General features: G+C 32.2%; 1 protein-coding gene across 1 annotated transcript; it reads left to right on the top strand.

The window, feature by feature from the left end:
* Positions 1-648: 648 nt before the first annotated feature.
* LOC144960694 (uncharacterized) lies at positions 649-20,013 on the top strand (the record flags this gene model as incomplete). The annotated part of the gene is given in 8 exon segments (XM_078893983.1): positions 649-786; positions 4,124-4,261; positions 5,417-5,554; positions 7,472-7,609; positions 12,214-12,318; positions 13,037-13,174; positions 18,987-19,091; positions 19,834-20,013. Coding segments are annotated over 8 exon segments (945 nt in total), but the record flags the coding sequence as incomplete, so codon positions are not given.
* Positions 20,014-20,356: the final 343 nt, after the last annotated feature.

The following is a 20,356-nucleotide window of genomic DNA, read 5'->3' as shown; positions in this document are numbered from 1 at the left end:
TAAAGTAATCGTATTAGAGAAATTATGTTTGAAGGGTGAAGGGGTTCGGAAAGAAATGGGAAATTCCAAGTTGCCCTGGGTTTTTTATGATAGACATAACATTTTCTAAAATCATCACTAAAAATAACCTAAATTCATTGCAAAAAAAAATCTTTTACATGTTTTGGTTACAAAATATGAAAGAATCTTACTTGGAAGGGTGGAATCAATATATTCTTAATGGCTTTGGCTCTATAATAGGGTAATTTTCATCGTGCATTGAGACCATTAAATACCTTATATGAACTCATTCATACAATGTAAATTGGAACAAGTAAAGACAAATCAATATGTTTGTATTCTAGGTATCATATCTCGAAATCAAACACAATCTGAGGGCAAATGAGTATATATTGTATTTATTCGTTTTAACACATTACGACACTATAACACTTCAAGCATATTTTACGTATTTCTATGACACCTTTAATCTCTTGAATTCAAATAAAATCTTAGATCAGTAAGTATTTGATATGACTGACGCTGATATGACTGAAGTGTTGCAAGCGCCGAAAACCCCTTAAAAACAAAAACAAACAGTATTTAATATGCCCAACGGGATTCAAATTTAACACATTTAAAGCATCCATATCTATCATTGTATTCTAGCTATCACGTCTTGAATCCAGTCAAAAACAAGAGATCGGTGGGATCAAGCAAGTAAATGTCAAGCTATTGAAGGATGTTGAGGAAAATAGCAACAACATTTCAAAGATGTTTGAAAAACAAAAAAATAATGGAACAGTAGTAAATGTTAGTTTTATCCTTCATGTCTATATGTGACTCATCATCTGTAGACGGTATTAAGTAGAGCAGACCTATTTTCAAAAATAAAATTTTGTGCTTAACTGATAAAATTGGAGCTTTAAGTACGTTTATTGGAAGAGGCAATTCTGTAAAATAAACATTGATATATTTAACTGTTCATCAAATTCAATTTTCGTAATCCAGTAGATTCAGTACCCTACTGACGTAATGGTGGTAATTAACAGGATTTGAATTCACCTTTTGACTAAATAGCTTTCATATATTTGTTTATAACACTTAGACTTGCTTGTAAAACAAAATAACGTAAATGTTTCGAGAGCTAAATTTCAATGCAATCTGTTCAATACACTAAATGTGTAACTAAACTATTACTTATTCAGTTGTATTCCAGTTTGTAACAGAAAGTAAACAGCTATATACGCTTTATTTAACTTTCCTACATACTAGTTAGTACTTTTCAAATTTTGCGCACATTATTTTCATCTTGCAATGACACACAAACGCAACCTGGTGGTCTTGTTTGATACGATATAATATCTCTTCTAATAAATCCAACCCATGAAATAACCTTATATCAACTCATTCCATACAATGTAAATTAAAACACTTAATGACAAATTCATATATTTTTATTCTAGCTGTCACATCTCGAAATCAAACATAATCTAAGGGCAAGTACGCATATATTGGATTTAATCGTTTTAACACGTTACGACTTTATAACACTCGAAGCTTATTTCATGTATTTCTATTCTAGCTTTGATCTCTTGAATTCAAATAAGAGCTTTGGTCAGTTAGTATAATTTGTATTTAATATGCCTGATGTGATACAACATTTAACTCTCTCCTTAACATCCAATTGCATAATTGTCCCCAACACTTCACACCTACCCAACGCAAAAGTAACATTTTCTTACTGGAACCAAAATAAACAAAAACAAAAAAGAGCATTCTATACATAGTGTTGTTCAGCAAAGTGAACTCAACAACACGGTGTTGAGTTTTTTTATAGCTATAAGAACAAAGAAGTGGTGTGTTATATAAATGTTGTTATTATTAGTATTACTATTATTATTATTATTATTATTATTATTATTATTATTATTATTATTATTATTATTATTATTATTATTATTATTATTATTATTATTATTATTATTATAATTATTAATATTATTATTATTATTATTATTATTATTATATTATTATTATTTATTGTTATTATTATTATTATTATTATTATTATTATTATTATTTTTTTTTTAATTATTATTAATATTATTATTAAAATTAATATTTTTATTAGTATTAGTATTATTATTAGTATTATTATTACTATTATTATTTTTATTATTATTAATTTATATTTAATCTTTTTTATTGCGATACATATATTTAAACACTTAAATAATAATAGTATTCTAGCTTCCATCTCTTCAAATCAAACAAAAAGAGCAGTTTGACATCCTTAAACAAAATCATCAAAAGCGTAGGTGCGAATCTGCCGGACCTCTGCTTCATGACCTGCATTGGCTGCCTGTTGAGAAAAGGATTAAATTCAAAGCTTGTGTTTTAGTCTATCGTTGTCTTGAAGGTACTGCCCCCTCCTACAATTAGGAACTAATTGAAAATATTCAAAACCCCGCCCCTTACGTTCGGGTAGTGATTCCACAAAACAAGTTGTCCGTCGAATTTGGAAAAATGCTGGAATGAGATCCTTTTCTCATTTCGGACCCTCTGTTTGGAACGTCTTACCGCAGAGCATTCGTGAAAAAAAATCTTTGTCTATTTTTAAACGTTCGCTTAAAACATATCTGATTCGATTTTAGTAGGTGGTATGAGAAGCAAGATAGGTTTGGTTTGTGTTGTGTGTTGTTTGTGTATGTGTGTGTATGTGTATGTGGTTGTGTGTGTAAATGATTATGCTTCAGCCAAAGTAAATTTGTAATTTAAGCGCTTAGAGTCTGGTATCTCGGAGTTATAATTATTAAATATAATGAAAGATAACATGGAATGGAACAGAACAATGTCATGGCTGGTTGGAACACAAAGAGGAAATGATAGGAGAGTAAGTATGCATGGTATCAGACATAATTGTTTTAATATGATGTAAACTTTAACCAACTAAATTATTTATTCTTTTACGTTTTATACTGCGTGTCTTTAACTTGAAAAAACAAAGACTTAGTGAATATTAATTTTATCTATTTGTATATTTCTATTATTTTCAATACGATTTCAATACGAGCAATCAATTTAATGATAGTACTTTTTATGCCTTTCTCTTCAAGATTGCATTACTATAAATCAATAAAAAGAGAATGTAACTATACTTAATTTGTATTTATTATATCCTTAACATCGGAAAAACCTGGGAATATTTCTTTAAAATCGTAATCGTTGGATAATGATTTAAACTCCATGATTATAAAATGTTACCTAAATATTGCAGAATATTTTCCGCTCAGTCTATTGTCTTAAATTGAGTTCAAAAATACAGATGATTAACCACCTAAAATAACAGTTCATTCTCGAAATCTTTCAATTTAAACATTAAAAGTCGATTCAAATGAAAATAAACTCTTTACCCACGTTAAATTAAAATCATGTTCTTCCTTCTTTTGACAAATAAAACAGTTATATTAATATATATTGCTGTCAATAATAAAGTAATCGTATTAGAGAAATTATGTGTGAAGGGTGAAGCGGTTCGGAAAGAAATGGGAAATTCCAAGTTGACCTGGGTTTTTTTATGATAGACATACTATTTTCTAAAATCATCACTAAAAATAACCTAAATTCATTGCAAAATAAAAATCTTTTACATGTTTTGGTTACAAAATATGAAAGAATCTTACTTGGAAGGGTGAAATCAATATATTCTTAATTGCTTTGGCTCTATATAAGGGTAATTTTCATCGTGCATTGAGACCATTAAATACCTTATATGAACCCATTCCATGCAATGTAAAGTGGAACAATTAAAGACAAATCAATATGTTTGTATTATTGGTATCATATCTCGAAATCAAACACAATCTGAGGGCAAATGAGTATATATTGTATTTATTCGTTTTAACACATTACGACAGTATAACACTTCAAGCATATTTTACGTATTTCTATGACACCTTTAATCTCTTGAATTCAAATAAAATCTTAGATCAGTAAGTATTTGATATGACTGACGCTGATATGACTTAAGAGTTGCAAGCGCCGAAAACCCATTAAAAACAAAAACAAACAGTATTTAATATGTCCAACGGGATTCAAATTTAACACATTTAAAGCATCCATATCTATCATTGTATTCTAGCTATCACGTCTTGAATCCAGTCAAAAACAAGAGATCGGTGGGATCAAGCAAGTAAATGTCAAGCTATTGAAGGATGTTGAGGAAAATAGCAACAACATTTCAAAGATGTTTGAAAAACAAAAAAATAATGGAACAGTAGTAAGTGTTAGTTTTATCCTTCATGTCTATATGTGACTCATCATCTGTAGACGGTATTAAGTAGAGCAGACCTATTTTCAAAAATAAAATTTTGTGCTTAACTGATAAAATTGGAGCTTTAAGTATGTTTATTGGAAGAGGCAATTCTGTAAAATAAACATTGATATATTTAACTGTTCATCAAATTCAATTTTCTTAATCCAGTAGATTCAGTACCAGACTGACGTAATGGTGGTAATTAACAGGATTTGAATTCACCTTTTGACTAAATAGCTTTCATATATTTGTTTATAACACTTAGACTTGCTTGTAAAAGAAAATAACGTAAATGTTTCGAGAGCTAAATTTCAATGCAATCTGTTCAATACAATGAATTTGTAACCAAACTATTATTTTTTCAGTTGTATTTTTGTAACAGAAAGTAAACAGCTATATACGTTTTATTAAACTTTCCTACATACTAGTTAGTATTTTGCAAATTTTGCGCATATTATTTTCATCTTGCAATGACACACAAACGCAACCTGGTGGTCTTGTTTGATACGATATAATATCTCTTCTAATAAATCCAATCCATGAAATAACCTTATATCAACTCATTCCATACAATGTAAATTAAAACACTTAATGACATATTCATATATTTATATTCTAGCTATCACATCTCGAAATCAAACACAATCTAAGGGCAAGTACGCATATATTGGATTTAATCGTTTTAACACGTTACGACTTTATAACACTCGAAGCTTATTTCATGAATTTCTATTCTAGCTTTGATCTCTTGAATTCAAATAAGAGCTTTGGTCAGTTAGTATAATTTGTATTTAATATGCCCGATGTGATACAACATTTAACACTCTCCTTAACATCCAATTGCATAATTGTCCCCAACACTTCACACATACCCAAAGCAAAAGTAACATTTTCCTACTGGAACAAAAAAAAAAGAACATTCTATACATAGTGTTGTTCAGCAAAGTGAACTCAACAACACGGTGTCGAGTTTTTTATAGCTATAAGAAGAAAGAAGTGGTGTGTTATATAATGTAATCAGAACGATAAAATTGCTGGTTGGATCCTAACGAATGTGACAATTTACCTACAGTTGATAAGGAGACGGTTAAAGCATCCATATATATCTTTGTATTCTAGCTATCACGTCTTCAATCCAGCCAAAAACAAGAGATCGGTGAGATCAAGCAAGTAAATATCAAGCTATTGAATGAAGTTGAAGAAGATAGGAACAACATTTCAAAGATGCTTGAAAAACAAAAAGATAATGAAAAATTAGTAAGTGTCAGTGTTATTCTTCATGTCTAGATGTGACTCATCATTTTCAGACTGTATGAGGTGGATCAGACCTATTTTTAAAAATATGATTTTTTTTAACTGATAAAATTAGAGCTTATTGGAAAGTCAGTTCTGTAATATACACTTTTATTTATCTAACTGTTCATATTCTGCTCAATGTCCATCAAATTCAATTTTCTTAACCTTGTCAATTCAGTACCAGAATGACGTAATGGGTAGTATTTAACACGATTTGAATTCACTTTTTTTTGACGCGATTGCTTTCATTTATATTATTTTTCACTCGTTATCTCTTATAACAAAAAACGTATTACAGTGATTAAAGTGCTATGCAGTCTATTCAATACAATGTAGTTGGAAAATGATTATTACATATTCAGTTTTAATTTAATTTGAACAGAAAATATGGACGTGCGGCTATGTGGTCTTGTGGTATGACACTCGCTTTCGGATCGGAAGGTCCTGGATTCGAGCCTTGCTCGGCGCATAGTTGAGTCCTTGGAGAAGGCTCTTTACTCACATTCTCTCACCGTACTCAGGTGTAAAATGAGTACCTGGCCGTTAACAGCGTTGTCTCTGTCCCAAAAATTTGTAATATTTCCTGACAGGCGTCATGTCTCGTCCTACATGTTATGTGTTGCTGTTGGCCAGGGACCCCTTGTAAAGCGCTTTGAGCACGTTTAGTGGATATTGCTCTATATAAAAGCTCAAGTTAAGTTAGAACGTATATCTCTTTTATTTAACCTTCATACAGACGAGTATTTCGCAGACTTAGCGCATGTTATTGCATATGTGTGGATTCTGAAGAAAAAAAAAATAATTGGTATTCTGGAGTATATGGCGTTCATTGCATTCAAACATAAGACTGATGAGCTTAATTCAAAGCTGGAGTACTGTAATCCTCTGTAAGCTCAAGTGCCTGCAGACGGTCTAAAAGTATGCTACCAAATTGATCTTTCGAAGGTGGAGGTTTGACTCTGTAACACCTCTGATTCGAAGAATACACTTGCTGCCTGTTAAGAAAAGGTTCAAAATCAAAGCATGTGCCCTAGTTTATCGTTGTCTGGGAAAAAAATGTCCCTCCTTACTTCACAGAACATCTACAGAAATATTCGACAGCCCAACTTTTGCATTCCTCCAAAGACACCACACGTTTGGTTACCCCACGCATTCGAACAAAGGGGGGTTAAAGGTATTTTTCTCATTTTGGTCCGTCTGTATGGAACACCATTCCACAGAGAATCCGACAATCCAAATCATCGTCTGTTTTCAAAAAAATCATTGAAAAAATTTCTTTTTTATGTCAAATAGACTTTAAATGTTGTTTTTGTGTTGATGTAATTTAAAGCACCAAGAACCTCATTGTTGAGGATACCATGTGCTCAATACGACTATTATTATTATGATTATTATTATGATGATTATTATAATTATTGTCATTATTATTATTATATTATATTATTATTATATTATTATATTATTATTATTATTATTATTATTATTATTTATTATTATTATTATTATTATTATACTATTATTATTATTATATTATTATTATTATTATTATTATTATTATTATTATTATTATTATTATTATTATTATTATTATTATTATTATTATTATTATTATTATTATTTTTTATTATTATTATTATTATTATTAATATTATTTATATTATTATTATTATTATTATTATTATTATTATTATTATTATTATTATTATTATTATCATTATTATTATCATTATTATTATTATTATTTATTATTATTATTATTATTATTATTATTATTATTATTTTATATTATTATTATTATTATTATTATATATTAATTTATATTCAATATTTTTGGGGGGATACATATATGTGAACACTTAAATAATATTTTTATTCTAGCTTCCATCTCTACAAAGCAAACAAAAAGAGGAGCTTGTCGTGTTTGAAAAGTATCCCGAAAAGGTGTTGGTTAAGATACAGGAATGGAACAAAACAATTTCATGGTTGGTTGGAGCACAAAGAGGAAGTGATAGGAGAGTAAGTATGCATTGTATCAGACATAATTGGTTTAATAGGATGTAAAATTTACCCAGCTTAACTCTCTCCTTACCAGCCATTTTCAGGATTTTCCCCAAAACTTCACACCCAGTTAACACAAAAATAGATTTTTTATCACTCAAACACAATAGCAGTAAGTTCTTGCCACTACTACTACTACTACTACTACTACTACTACTACTACTACTACTACTACTACTACTACTACTACTACTACTACTACTACTACTACTACTACCAGTACTACGGCTACTACTACTACTACTACTACTACTACTACTACTACTCCTTCTTCTACTACTACTACTACTACTACTACTACTACTACTACTACTACTACTACTACTACTACTACTACTACTACTACCACCGTCAGTGGTCACCGGCCAACCCCACAAAAATATATTTTTTATCACTCAAACACAATAGCAGTAAGTTCTTGCCATACACAATTTCTTAAGTAAAACATACTCTACAACACTCTCTTCATCTTCTTTAAATTTTATGATGTGCAAAAATAATTTGAGTAAGAAAAATGTTGGTTGTATCGTAACGAATGTGACGATTGTCCAATAGGAGGTAAGTAGAGGGTTAAATATTAATTCTTGTAAGTTTTATATTTCATGTCTTTAACTTAAATAAAAGCAATGGTGAGTATAATTGTTATCATTAGAATATTGTATTTTATGTGTATATAACTATTCTTTTCAATACGATTTCAATAAGAGCAATCAATTTTAAGATAGTATGCTTCAAGATTTCATTACTTTAAATCAATAAAAAGAGAATGTAACTATCCTTGATTTGCATCAACATTGGAAAACCCTGCAAATATTTTTTGTAAAATCTTAATCTTTTGATAATGCTTTAAACTCTACGATTAAAAGATGTTACCTAAGCATTGGAGAATACTTTCCGCTTAATCTATTGGCTGAATCAAAAGAGATCTAAGGGCCAGGGAGTATATTTTGTATTTATCCGTTTTAACGTTACAACTTTATAACCCTTAAAGTATATTTAATGTATTTCTATTCTAGCTTTGATCTCTTGAATTCAAATAAAAGCTTAGGTCAGTATGATACTGTTTAACACGCCTGACCGGCGAGTCTTGCTTTCGTTTTGATCTTAGAATTACGTGTTTTGGGTGATTTTTATCTGACATTTCGCCTGGATTTTAATACCATCTAATTTGTGATTTTCTTGTGGTTTAATTGATATACATTTTAACGATTTCTAACAGAGAATTTTTCTGAAATTTTAAAATTTTAAGTATGGATTTTCCAAAATCAAACATAGTTTTAAACTCCTATTGATTTACAGCCATATTGGAAACTTTATTCCTTCTGCTTTATTTTACAACATTTAACAACTACACTGTTCATAGATCTATTTATAATACTTATTTTATGAACAGACTCAGAGGGGGTCGACGAGAACAACGTCCTATTACCACCGTCATTGGTCACCGGCCAACCCCACGCCCGCTCCCTCTACGACCTCAATCGTCGCTTCAATTTATCAACACTCGTCCCCCATCTATTTTTGTCATCTTGGAAATATGGATTAATCATTTATATGATGACCCAGTGAAAGCAATTTACACCCGAAGGCTTTTGTATTAAATCATTTCCACGCATTGGTAGGAAAAGAGGCGGAATTGCAATTATTTACAACATGTCACTCCTTCATAAGATATCATTCCACCATTTTGATTTTAGAAGTTTAAAGTACGCTGGATTTGCCATTCATACAAATAATTTTAAAATGTCGTTTCACTGTATCTACCGCCCTACACCAAGCCAACAAAACAAAATACCAACAATTGAATTTTTATCAGAGTTCGGAGAATTTATGTCTATTCAATCCATAAACAAAAAGCATAATATTTTTATGGGTGATTTTAACATTGATTATTTTGGAGAAAAAAATGAATCCAAAGTATTCCGGGAGCTTATTGATTAAAACAACTCGTAAGCGGTCCTACAAACAACCATGGCCACACTATAGATCATGCCATTACAGACATTGAGCATTCTCTCTCTTCACCTGTCTTGATGCAAATGGTCTCCACGAGTCGATTGTTGGTACGGTGGACAAGCATGCTCCCTTAAAAACTAGAACAGTAAGGGTGAGGTGTCAAGCACCCTGGTATAATACCGAAATGAAATTGACTGGATTAGCCAGGCGGCGGGCAGAAAGAAAATGGCTGAAGTCCAGAGATGCTGTTGACAAAAAATTGTACATCGCGGCTAGAAATGATGCGAAAGCCGTCAATTTCAGGGCCAAAAAGAAATTCTATGAAGACAGCCTGAAAAACGCCGAGCGTTCAAGACAATTCTTTGCCTTGACTAAGGAACTGCTGGGACAACAGACGCAAGCAGCTCTCCCATCTTTAATCGATCGTGCAGATCTACCAACTTGCTTTGGTCAATATTTTAAAGAAAAAACGGATACCATCAGGAAAGAACTCTCATCTGAATCAATCCAAACAACATTTGACAAATTTCTTGGTGATTCGTTAACATATTTTTCAAAGATCACTGAAGCTGTCTTACGTGACTGACTAATGTCGTCTCCAACTAAAAGTTGCGATTTCGACCCCATAAATACTGCAATTCTAAAAAAGTGCATTGATGTAATTTTAACACCATTTACATGTATTGTTAATAATTCGTTGCAGTCAGGTGCTGTACCAGACATTTACAAAGTTGCTCATGTCAAGCCCATTTTGAAAAAAAACAGATAAAGAGAACTATCGCCCTGTCTCTAATCTTCCTTTTCTTTCAAAAATCTTAGAAAAGCTTGTTTTGAAACAATCACTGCCGCATCTTAAAAATAATGGTCTTGAAGAAAAGTTTCAGTCGGCTTATAAGCAACATCATTCGACGTAAACCGCACTTTTTACTGTTGTTAATGATCTCCTCTTTGTTATAGACAATGGTTCATGCTCTTTGCTGAATTTGCTTGACCTATCGTCTGTATTTGATACTATTGATCACAATCTTCTCCTCAAACGTCTTGAAATTACTTATGGCGTGTCTAGTGCAGCGCTTGATTGGTTTAGGTCATATGTGTTTAATCGTAAACAGATTATTACCGTGGATGAATATAGATCTGAGTAAATCATTCTTGATTGAGAGGATCCCCAGGGTTCAGTACTTCGACCCGTTCTTTTTGTTCTGTACGTTGGACCTCTGTCTAAAATCATCAGAAGTCTCGGTCTGTCTTACCACCAATACGCTGATGATACGCAATTGTACTGCGTTTCCAATACGAGAAATTTACAAGAAGAATCAGCCGATAGTAAGTATTTCATCCAACGTGTTAAGAAATGGATGAATGAGAACCGACTGAAACTAAATGATGATAAGACAGAGTTGCTGTATGTTGGGAACAGGAAGTTGAAAAGTGAAACAGATTTGAAGCTGGGAGATGCCTCCATTCAAATTTTTGATAAAGTGAAAAACCTTGGCACATTCTTAGACTCTGGACTGTCGGTGGAGCATCAGGTTAATAATTTGGTTAGATCTCTCTTTTTCCAACTAAAAAAGATTGCTTCCATTAGACGGTTCATATCAGAGGATGTGACCAAACACCTGGTTGTGTCCCTCGTACTATCGAAATTGGATTATTGCAATGCTCTGTTGTTTGGCGTTTCGCAATATAATCTGAGACGTCTTCAGATTGTCCAAAACAACGATGCCAGACTAGTATTCATGAAGCGTAGGTGTCATTCTGCCAGACATCTGCTTCATGACCTGCATTGGCTGCCTGTTGAGAAAAGGATTAAATTCAAAGCTTGTGTTTTAGTGTATCGTTGTCTTGAAGGTACTGCCCATTCCTACATTTCGGAACTAATTGAATGATATTCAAAACCCCGGCCCTTACGTTCGGCCAGTGATTCCACCAACCTAGTTGTCCCTCGAATACGGAAAAATGCTGGAATGAGATCCTTTTCTCATTTCGGACCCTCTGTTTGAAACGCATTACCACAGGGCATTCACATAGCATTCGTGATAAAGAATCTTTGTCTATTTTTAAACGTTCGCTTAAAACATATCTGTTTCGTCTTTAGTAGGTGTTGTGAGATGCAAGAGAGGTCTGTCTGGTTTCTACTCTGTGTGTGTGTGTATATGTATGCTTGTGTGTGTGTGAAATAGTATGTGTCAGCCAAAGTAATTTGTAATTTAAGCGCTTAGACTCTGGTGTCTCGGAGTTATAGCGCTATATAACTTTTCAGCATTATTATTATTACTATTAAGTATAATTTATGTTTCTCATGGCCGATGTGATTCTCATTTAACACAATTATAGCACACACATCTATCATTGTATTCCAGCTTTCAAGTCTTGAATCCAATCAAAAACAAGAGATCGGTGAGATCACGCAAGTAAATGTTAAGCTATTAAAGGATGTCGAAGAAAATAGGAATAACATTTCAAAATTGTTTGAAAAACAAGAAGATAATGAAATATTAGTAAGTGTTAATTGTATCCTGGAATAGATTCAATACGACACTTAAATCATAGTTTATATATTTGTATTCTACCTTTCATTTCTTGACATCAAACAAATACAATAGGTTATCGAGATTAGGCAAGACATTCTCAAGTTATTGAAGCATGTTGAGGAGCAGAGGAACAAAATATCAAAGTTGTTTGAAGAACAAGATCAAAATAAAAAGCAAGTAAGTGTGAGTTTTATTTTTCGTGCCTGAATGTGACTCATCGTCTCCACACGGTAATATGTCGGCCCGTTCTAATATCCAAAATTAAATTTTAATATTGACTTAAAAAATGAGGTTATTTGGTTTCAACAGTCATGACGTCACTTCCATCGTAATGACATAATATAGTAACTTATTAACTGGCTCTAAGCTATCGGAACAAAGGCGGACGGCCTTATGAAATATTTTTTTCAAATCAGCATTAGAGTATATCCATAGGAAAACAACATAATAATTATGATCATGTTTTGACTTTTATACATTCTGATCACATGACATAATATGATCAGTTCTAGCCTGCATGAAGAATACAAAGTACCAATGTTCTTTATTTAGAACCACGCTGCTCACCATTGCTAGGCAACGTGACATCAGACTATTGAATCCAATTATGTTCATTGGAAAAGGGAGTTTTATGATTTAAACATTGATATATTTGATGTTTTTTTTTATATTCTGATCATTTGTTCGCCAAAATAAATGTCTAAATCTAGAATATTCAGTACCAAATTGACGTGATAGGGAGTATTTAATAGGATTTGAATTCACATTTAATTATTTTTCACACTTATTTAAACAAAATCTATTGATGACAGACCTAATTTTTATTCAATTTATTAAATATAATGTATATCTAAAACGATTAAAATGTATTACAACATATGCGTTTTTATTCTAGCTTCCATCTCTACAAAGCAAACAAAAAGAGGAGCTTGATGTGTTTGAAAAGTATCCCGAAAAGGTGTTCGTTAAGATACAGGAATGGAACAAAACAATTTCATGGTTGGTTGGGGCACAAAGAGGAAGTGATAGGAGAGTAAGTATGCATTGTATCAGACATAATTGGTTTAATAGGATGTAAACTTTACCCAGCTTAGCTCTCTCCTTACCAGCCATTTTCAGGATTTTCCCCAAAACTTCACACCCAGCTAACACAAAAATAGATTTTTTATCACTCAAACTCAATAGCAGTAAGTTCTTGCCATACACAATTTCTTAAGTAAAACATACTCTACAACACTCTCTTCATTTTCTTTAAATTTTATGATGTGCAAAAATAATTTGAATAAGAAAAATGTTGGTTGTATCGTAACGAATGTGCCGATTGTCCAATAGGAGGTAAGGAGAGGGTTAAATATTAATTCTTGTAATTTTTATATTTCATGTCTTTAACTTAAATAAAAGCAATGGCTTAGTGAGTATAATTGTTATCATTAGAATATTGTATTTTATGTGTATATAACTATTCTTTTCAATACGATTTCAATAAGAGCAATCATTTTTAAGATAGTATCCTTCAAGATTTCATTACTTTAAATCAATAAAAAGAGAATGTAACTATCCTTAATTTGCATTTATTATATCCCTAACATTGGGAAACCCTGCAAATATTTTTTTTTTAATCTTAATCGTTTGATAATGCTTTAAACTCTACGATTAAAAGATGTTACCTAAGCATTGCAGAATACTTTCCGCTTAATCTATTGGCTTTAAATGAGTTCACAAAGACAGCTGATTAACCATCTAAAATAACCGTTTATTTTCGAAATCTTTTAATTAAAAATAAAAGTCGATTGAAATGAAAATAACCTCTTTACCCAAGTAAAATTAAAATCATGTAGTTCCTTCTTTTGACAAATAAAAAAAAGGTTATACTAATAAAAATTGCTTTATTAACAGTCTATAATAAAGGAATATTGTAAGAGAAAATATGTGTGAAGAGTGAAGGGGTTCGGAAGGAAATGGGAAATTCCAAGTTGACCTGGGGTTTTTTTATGATAGACATAATAGTTTATAAAATCATCACTAAAGATAACTTAAATTCATTGCAAAATGAAAATGTTTTACATCTTTTTGGTTACAAAATATTTAAAAATCGTACTTGGAAGGGTGGAATTATTTTACTCTTAATGGCTTTGGGTTAATTGAAAAGTTTATTTTAATCGTGCAATGACACACAAACGCAACCTGGTGGTCTTATTTGATACGATTTAAAATCTCTTCTAATAAATCCAACCCAGTAAATAACCTTATATTGAATCATTCAACACAATGACAATTTAAAAAATTAAACACAAATCCATATATATTTGTATCCTAGCTAACACATTCCAAACAAATGAGTATATATTGTATTTAATCGTTTTAACACGTTACGACTTTATAACACTAAAAGTATATTTTAAGTATTTCTATTCTAGCTTTGATCTCTTGAATTCAAATAAAAGCTTAGGTCAGTAAGTATAATTTGTATTGCTCATGTCCGATGCGATACAATATTTAACACTCTCCTTACTAGCTGTTTTCAGAATTTTCCCCAAACGTCACACTTAACCAATACAAAAAAGCAACATTTTTTCTTACAGGAACAGAAAAGCAATATGAGCATTCCATACAAGTGTTGTTAAGCAAAATGAACTCAACAACACAGTGTCGAGTTTTTATAGCTATAACCAAAAAATGGTGTGTTATATAAATGAAATCAGAATAATAAAATTGCTGGTTGCATTGTAACGAACAATTTTCCTATAGTTGGTAAGGACAAGCTTAATACATCCATATATATCATTGCATTCTAACTATCACGTCTTCAATCAAATCAAAAACAAGAGCTTGGTTAGATCAAGCAAGTAAATATCAAGCTATTGACGGATGATGAAAAGATAGCAACAACATTTTAAAGATTTTTGAAAAACAAGAAGCAAATGAAAAATTAGTAAATGTGACTTTTATCCTTCATTCTTATATGTGACTCATCATCTACAGACGGTAATGTGTCGGCCTTTATTAAAATATCGAACCTTTGGATTGCAGAATGTGTTCGCCTACTATATTCCTTTCAATAGAGTTTTAAAATACAGCTTCTTGGCCATCTAAAATATATGCATGGAGAAAACGAAATTTCAACCCTAGTCTTTCAACACTTAAAGACAAATTCATATATTCGTATTCTAGCTAACACATCTCGAATCAAAAGAAATATAACGGCCAGGGAGTATATTTTGTATTGAACCGTTTTAACGTTACAACTTTATAACCCTTAAAGTATATTTAATGTATTTCTATTCTAGCTTTGATCTCTTGAATTCAAATAAAAGCTTAGGTCAGTATGATACTGTTTAACACGCCTGACCGGCGAGTCTTGTTTTCGTTTTGATCTTAGAATTACGTGTTTTGGGTGATTTTTATCTGACATTTCGCCTGGATTTTAATACCATCTAATTTGTGATTTTCTTGTGGTTTAATTGATATACATTTTAACGATTTCTAACAGAGAATTTTTCTGAAATATTAAAATTTTAAGTATGGATTTTCCAAAATCAAACATAGTTTTAAACTCCTATTGATTTACAGCCATATTGGAAACTTTATTCATTGTGCTTTATTTTACAACATTTAACAACTACACTGTTCATAGATCTATTTATAATACTTATTTTATGAACAGACTCAGAGGGGGTCGACGAGAACAACGTCCTATTACCACCGTCATTGGTCACCGGCCAACCCCACGCCCGCTCCCTCTACGACCTCAATCGTCGCTTCAATTTATCAACACTCGTCCCCCATCTATTTTTGTCATCTTGGAAATATGGATTAATCATTTATATGATGACCCAGTGAAAGCAATTTACACCCGAAGGCTTTTGTATTAAATCATTTCCACTCATTGGTAGGAAAAGAGGTGGAATTGCAATTATTTACAACATGTCACTCCTTCATAAGATATCATTCCACCATTATGATTTTAGAAGTTTAGAGTACGCTGGATTTGCAATTCATACAAATAATTTTAAAATGTCGTTTCACTGTATCTACCGCCCACCACCAAGCCAACAAAACAAAATACCAACAATTGAATTTTTATCAGAGTTCGGAGAATTTATGTCTATTCAATCCATAAACAAGAAGCATAATATTTTTATGGGTGATTTTAACATTGATTATTTCGGAGAAAAAATGAATCCAAAGTATTCCGGGAGCTTATTGATTAAAACAACTCGTAAGCGGTCCTACAAACAACCATGGCCACACTATAGATCATGCCATTACAGACATTGAGCATTCTATCTCTTCACCTGTCTTGATGCAAATGGTCTCCACGAGTCGATTGTTGGTACGGTGGACAAGCATGCTCCCTTAAAAAACTAGAACAGTAAGGGTGAGGTGTCAAGCACCCTGGTATAATACCGAAATGAAATTGACTGGATTAGCCAGGAGGCGGGCAGAAAGAAAATGGCTGAAGTCCAGAGATGCTGTTGACAAAAAATTGTACATCGCGGCTAGAAATGATGCGAAAGCCGTCAATTTCAGGGCCAAAAAGAAATTCTATGAAGACAGCCTGAAAAACGCCGAGCGTTCAAGACAATTCTTTGCCTTGACTAAGGAACTGCTGGGACAACAGACGCAAGCAGCTCTCCCATCTTTAATCGATCGTGCAGATCTACCAACTTGCTTTGGTCAATATTTTAAAGAAAAAACGGATACCATCAGGAAAGAACTCTCATCTGAATCAATCCAAACAACATTTGACAAATTTCTTGGTGATTCGTTAACATATTTTTCAAAGATCACTGAAGCTGACTTACGTGACTGACTAATGTCGTCTCCAACTAAAAGTTGCGATTTCGACCCCATAAATACTGCAATTCTAAAAAAGTGCATTGATGTAATTTTAACAGCATTTACATGTATTGTTAATAATTCGTTGCAGTCAGGTGCTATACCTGACATTTAGAAAGTTGCTCATGTCAAGCCCATTTTGAAAAAAAACAGATCTAGATAAAGAGAACTATCGCCCTGTCTCTAATCTTCCTTTTCTTTCAAAAATCTTAGAAAAGCTTGTTTTGAAACAATCACTGCCGCATCTTAAAAATAATGGTCTTGAAGAAAAGTTTCAGTCGGCTTATAAGCAACATCATTCGACGTAAACCGCACTTTTTACTGTTGTTAATGATCTCCTCTTTGTTATAGACAATGGTTCATGCTCTTTGCTGAATTTGCTTGACCTATCGTCTGTATTTGATACTATTGATCACAATCTTCTCCTCAAACGTCTTGAAATTACTTATGGCGTGTCTAGTGCAGCGCTTGATTGGTTTAGGTCATATGTGTTTAATCGTAAACAGATTATTACCGTGGATGAATATAGATCTGAGTAAATCATTCTTGATTGAGAGGATCCCCAGGGTTCAGTACTTCGACCCGTTCTTTTTGTTCTGTACGTTGGACCTCTGTCTAAAATCATCAGAAGTCTCGGTCTGTCTTACCACCAATACGCTGATGATACGCAATTGTACTGCGTTTCCAATACGAGAAATTTACAAGAAGAATCAGCCGATAGTAAGTATTTCATCCAACGTGTTAAGAAATGGATGAATGAGAACCGACTGAAACTAAATGATGATAAGACAGAGTTGCTGTATGTTGGGAACAGGAAGTTGAAAAGTGAAACAGATTTGAAGCTGGGAGATGCCTCCATTCAAATTGTTGATAAAGTGAAAAACCTTGGCACATTCTTAGACTCTGGACTGTCGGTGGAGCATCAGGTTAATAATTTGGTTAGATCTCTCTTTTTCCAACTAAAAAAGATTGCTTCCATTAGACGGTTCATATCAGAGGATGTGACCAAACACCTGGTTGTGTCCCTCGTACTATCGAAATTGGATTATTGCAATGCTCTGTTGTTTGGCGTTTCGCAATATAATCTGAGACGACTTCAGATTGTCCAAAACAACGATGCCCGACTAGTATTCATGAAGCGTAGGTGTCATTCTGCCAGACCTCTGCTTCATGACCTGCATTGGCTGCCTGTTGAGAAAAGGATTAAATTCAAAGCTTGTGTTTTAGTGTATCGTTGTCTTGAAGGTACTGCCCATTCCTACATTTCGGAACTAATTGAATGATATTCAAAACCCCGGCCCTTACGTTTGGCCAGTGATTCCACCAACCTAGTTGTCCCTCGAATACGGAAAAATGCTGGAATGAGATCCTTTTCTCATTTCGGACCCTCTGTTTGAAACGCATTACCACAGGGCATTCACATAGCATTCGTGATAAAGAATCTTTGTCTATTTTTAAACGTTCGCTTAAAACATATCTGTTTCGTCTTTAGTAGGTGTTGTGAGATGGAAGATAGGTCTGTCTGGTTTCTACTCTGTGTGTGTGTGTTTGTGTGTATGTGTATGCTTGTGTGTGTGAAATAGTATGTGTCATCCAAAGTAATTTGTAATTTAAGCGCTTAGACTCTGGTGTCTCGGAGTTATAGCGCTATATAACTTTTCAGCCTTATTATTATTACTATTAAGTATAATTTGTGTTTCTCATGGCCGATGTGATTCTCATTTAACACAATTATAGCACACACATCTATCATTGTATTCCAGCTTTCAAGTCTTGAATCCAATCAAAAACAAGAGATCGGTGAGATCACGCAAGTAAATGTTAAGCTATTAAAGGATGTCGAATAAAATAGGAATAACATTTCAAAATTGTTTGAAAAACAAGAAGATAATGAAATATTAGTAAGTGTTAATTGTATCCTGGAATAGATTCAATACGACACTTAAATCATAGTTTATATATTTGTATTCTACCTTTCATTTCTTGACATCAAACAAATACAATAGGTTATCGAGATTAGGCAAGACATTCTCAAGTTATTGAAGCATGTTGAGGAACAGAGGAACAAAATATCAAAGCTGTTTGAAGAACAAGATCAAAATAAAAAGCAAGTAAGTGTGAGTTTTATCCTTCGTGCCTCAATGTGACTCATCATCTCCACACGGTAATATGTCGGCCCGTTCTAATATCCAAAATTAAATTTTAATATTGACTTAAAAAATGAGGTTATTTGGTTTCAACAGTCATGACGTCACTTCCATCGTAATGACATAATATAGTAACTTATTAACTGGCTCTAAGCTATCGGAACAAAGGCGGACGGCCTTATGAAATATTTTTTTCAAATCAGCATTAGAGTATATCCATAGGAAAACAACATAATAATTATGATCATGTTTTGACTTTTATACATTCTGATCACATGACATAATATGATCAGTTCTAGCCTGCATGAAGAATACAAAGTACCAATGTTCTTTATTTAGAACCACGCTGCTCACCATTGCTAGGCAACGTGACATCAGACTATTGAATCCAATTATGTTCATTGGAAAAGGGAGTTTTATAATTTAAACATTGATATATTTGATTTTTTTTTGTAATATTCTGATCATTTGTTCGCCAAAATAAATGTCTAAATCTAGAACATTCAGTACCAAATTGACGTGATAGGGAGTATTTAATAGGATTTGAATTCACATTTAATTGTTTTTCACACTTATTTAAACAAAATCAATTGATTACAGAGCTAATTTTTTATTCAATTTATTCAGAAAAATCTGGGGTTTTTTTTAAATTTATTTTGGTTTTTTTTAATTTGATAAGAAAACACGCGTCTCTGGCTGTTTTCAGAATTCGACCTTGGAATCTGGCGCTGACGCCAATGACGCTGCATGAAAACCGGCACTTCCTGTCCCAGATCTTCAAGACCAAAATGAGATAAAGGCTAACATTAGGATTCCAAAACCTGGAAGTAAGTCGTTCTTCTGAACTGAAGTTTGATTGCTGCAGAAACAAGACCTAACCTAGATTTTTCTGAATGTGTAGTTTAAATAATATAATAAAATAATGGATCATATTATGAGAGGTTGTAGGGGAAATAATCCTTAACATCTCAAATTGGGAGTTAGGGAGTTTTGGAAAACACTCTTTATATTATTATTACTATTGTTATATTATTATTATTATTATTATTATTATTATTATTATTATTATATTATTATTATTATTATTATTATTATTATTATTATTATTATTATTATTATTATTATTTGTGTGATTATGTGTATGTGTGAGTGTGTGTGTGTGTTTGTGTGTGTGTGTGTGTGAAAACCAATTTACTGAGTTGGGTTTTTCCCCCGAATAACTCAACACC

The sequence above is a fragment of the Berghia stephanieae genome, chromosome 15, assembly GCF_034508935.2.
Source record: "Berghia stephanieae isolate SIO BIC M18660-M18661 chromosome 15, UCSD_Bste_1.3, whole genome shotgun sequence".
Lineage (NCBI taxonomy): Eukaryota > Metazoa > Mollusca > Gastropoda > Nudibranchia > Aeolidiidae > Berghia > Berghia stephanieae.
Note: the sequence above shows the minus strand (reverse complement) of the source record. Positions and strands in the feature narration are given on the sequence as shown.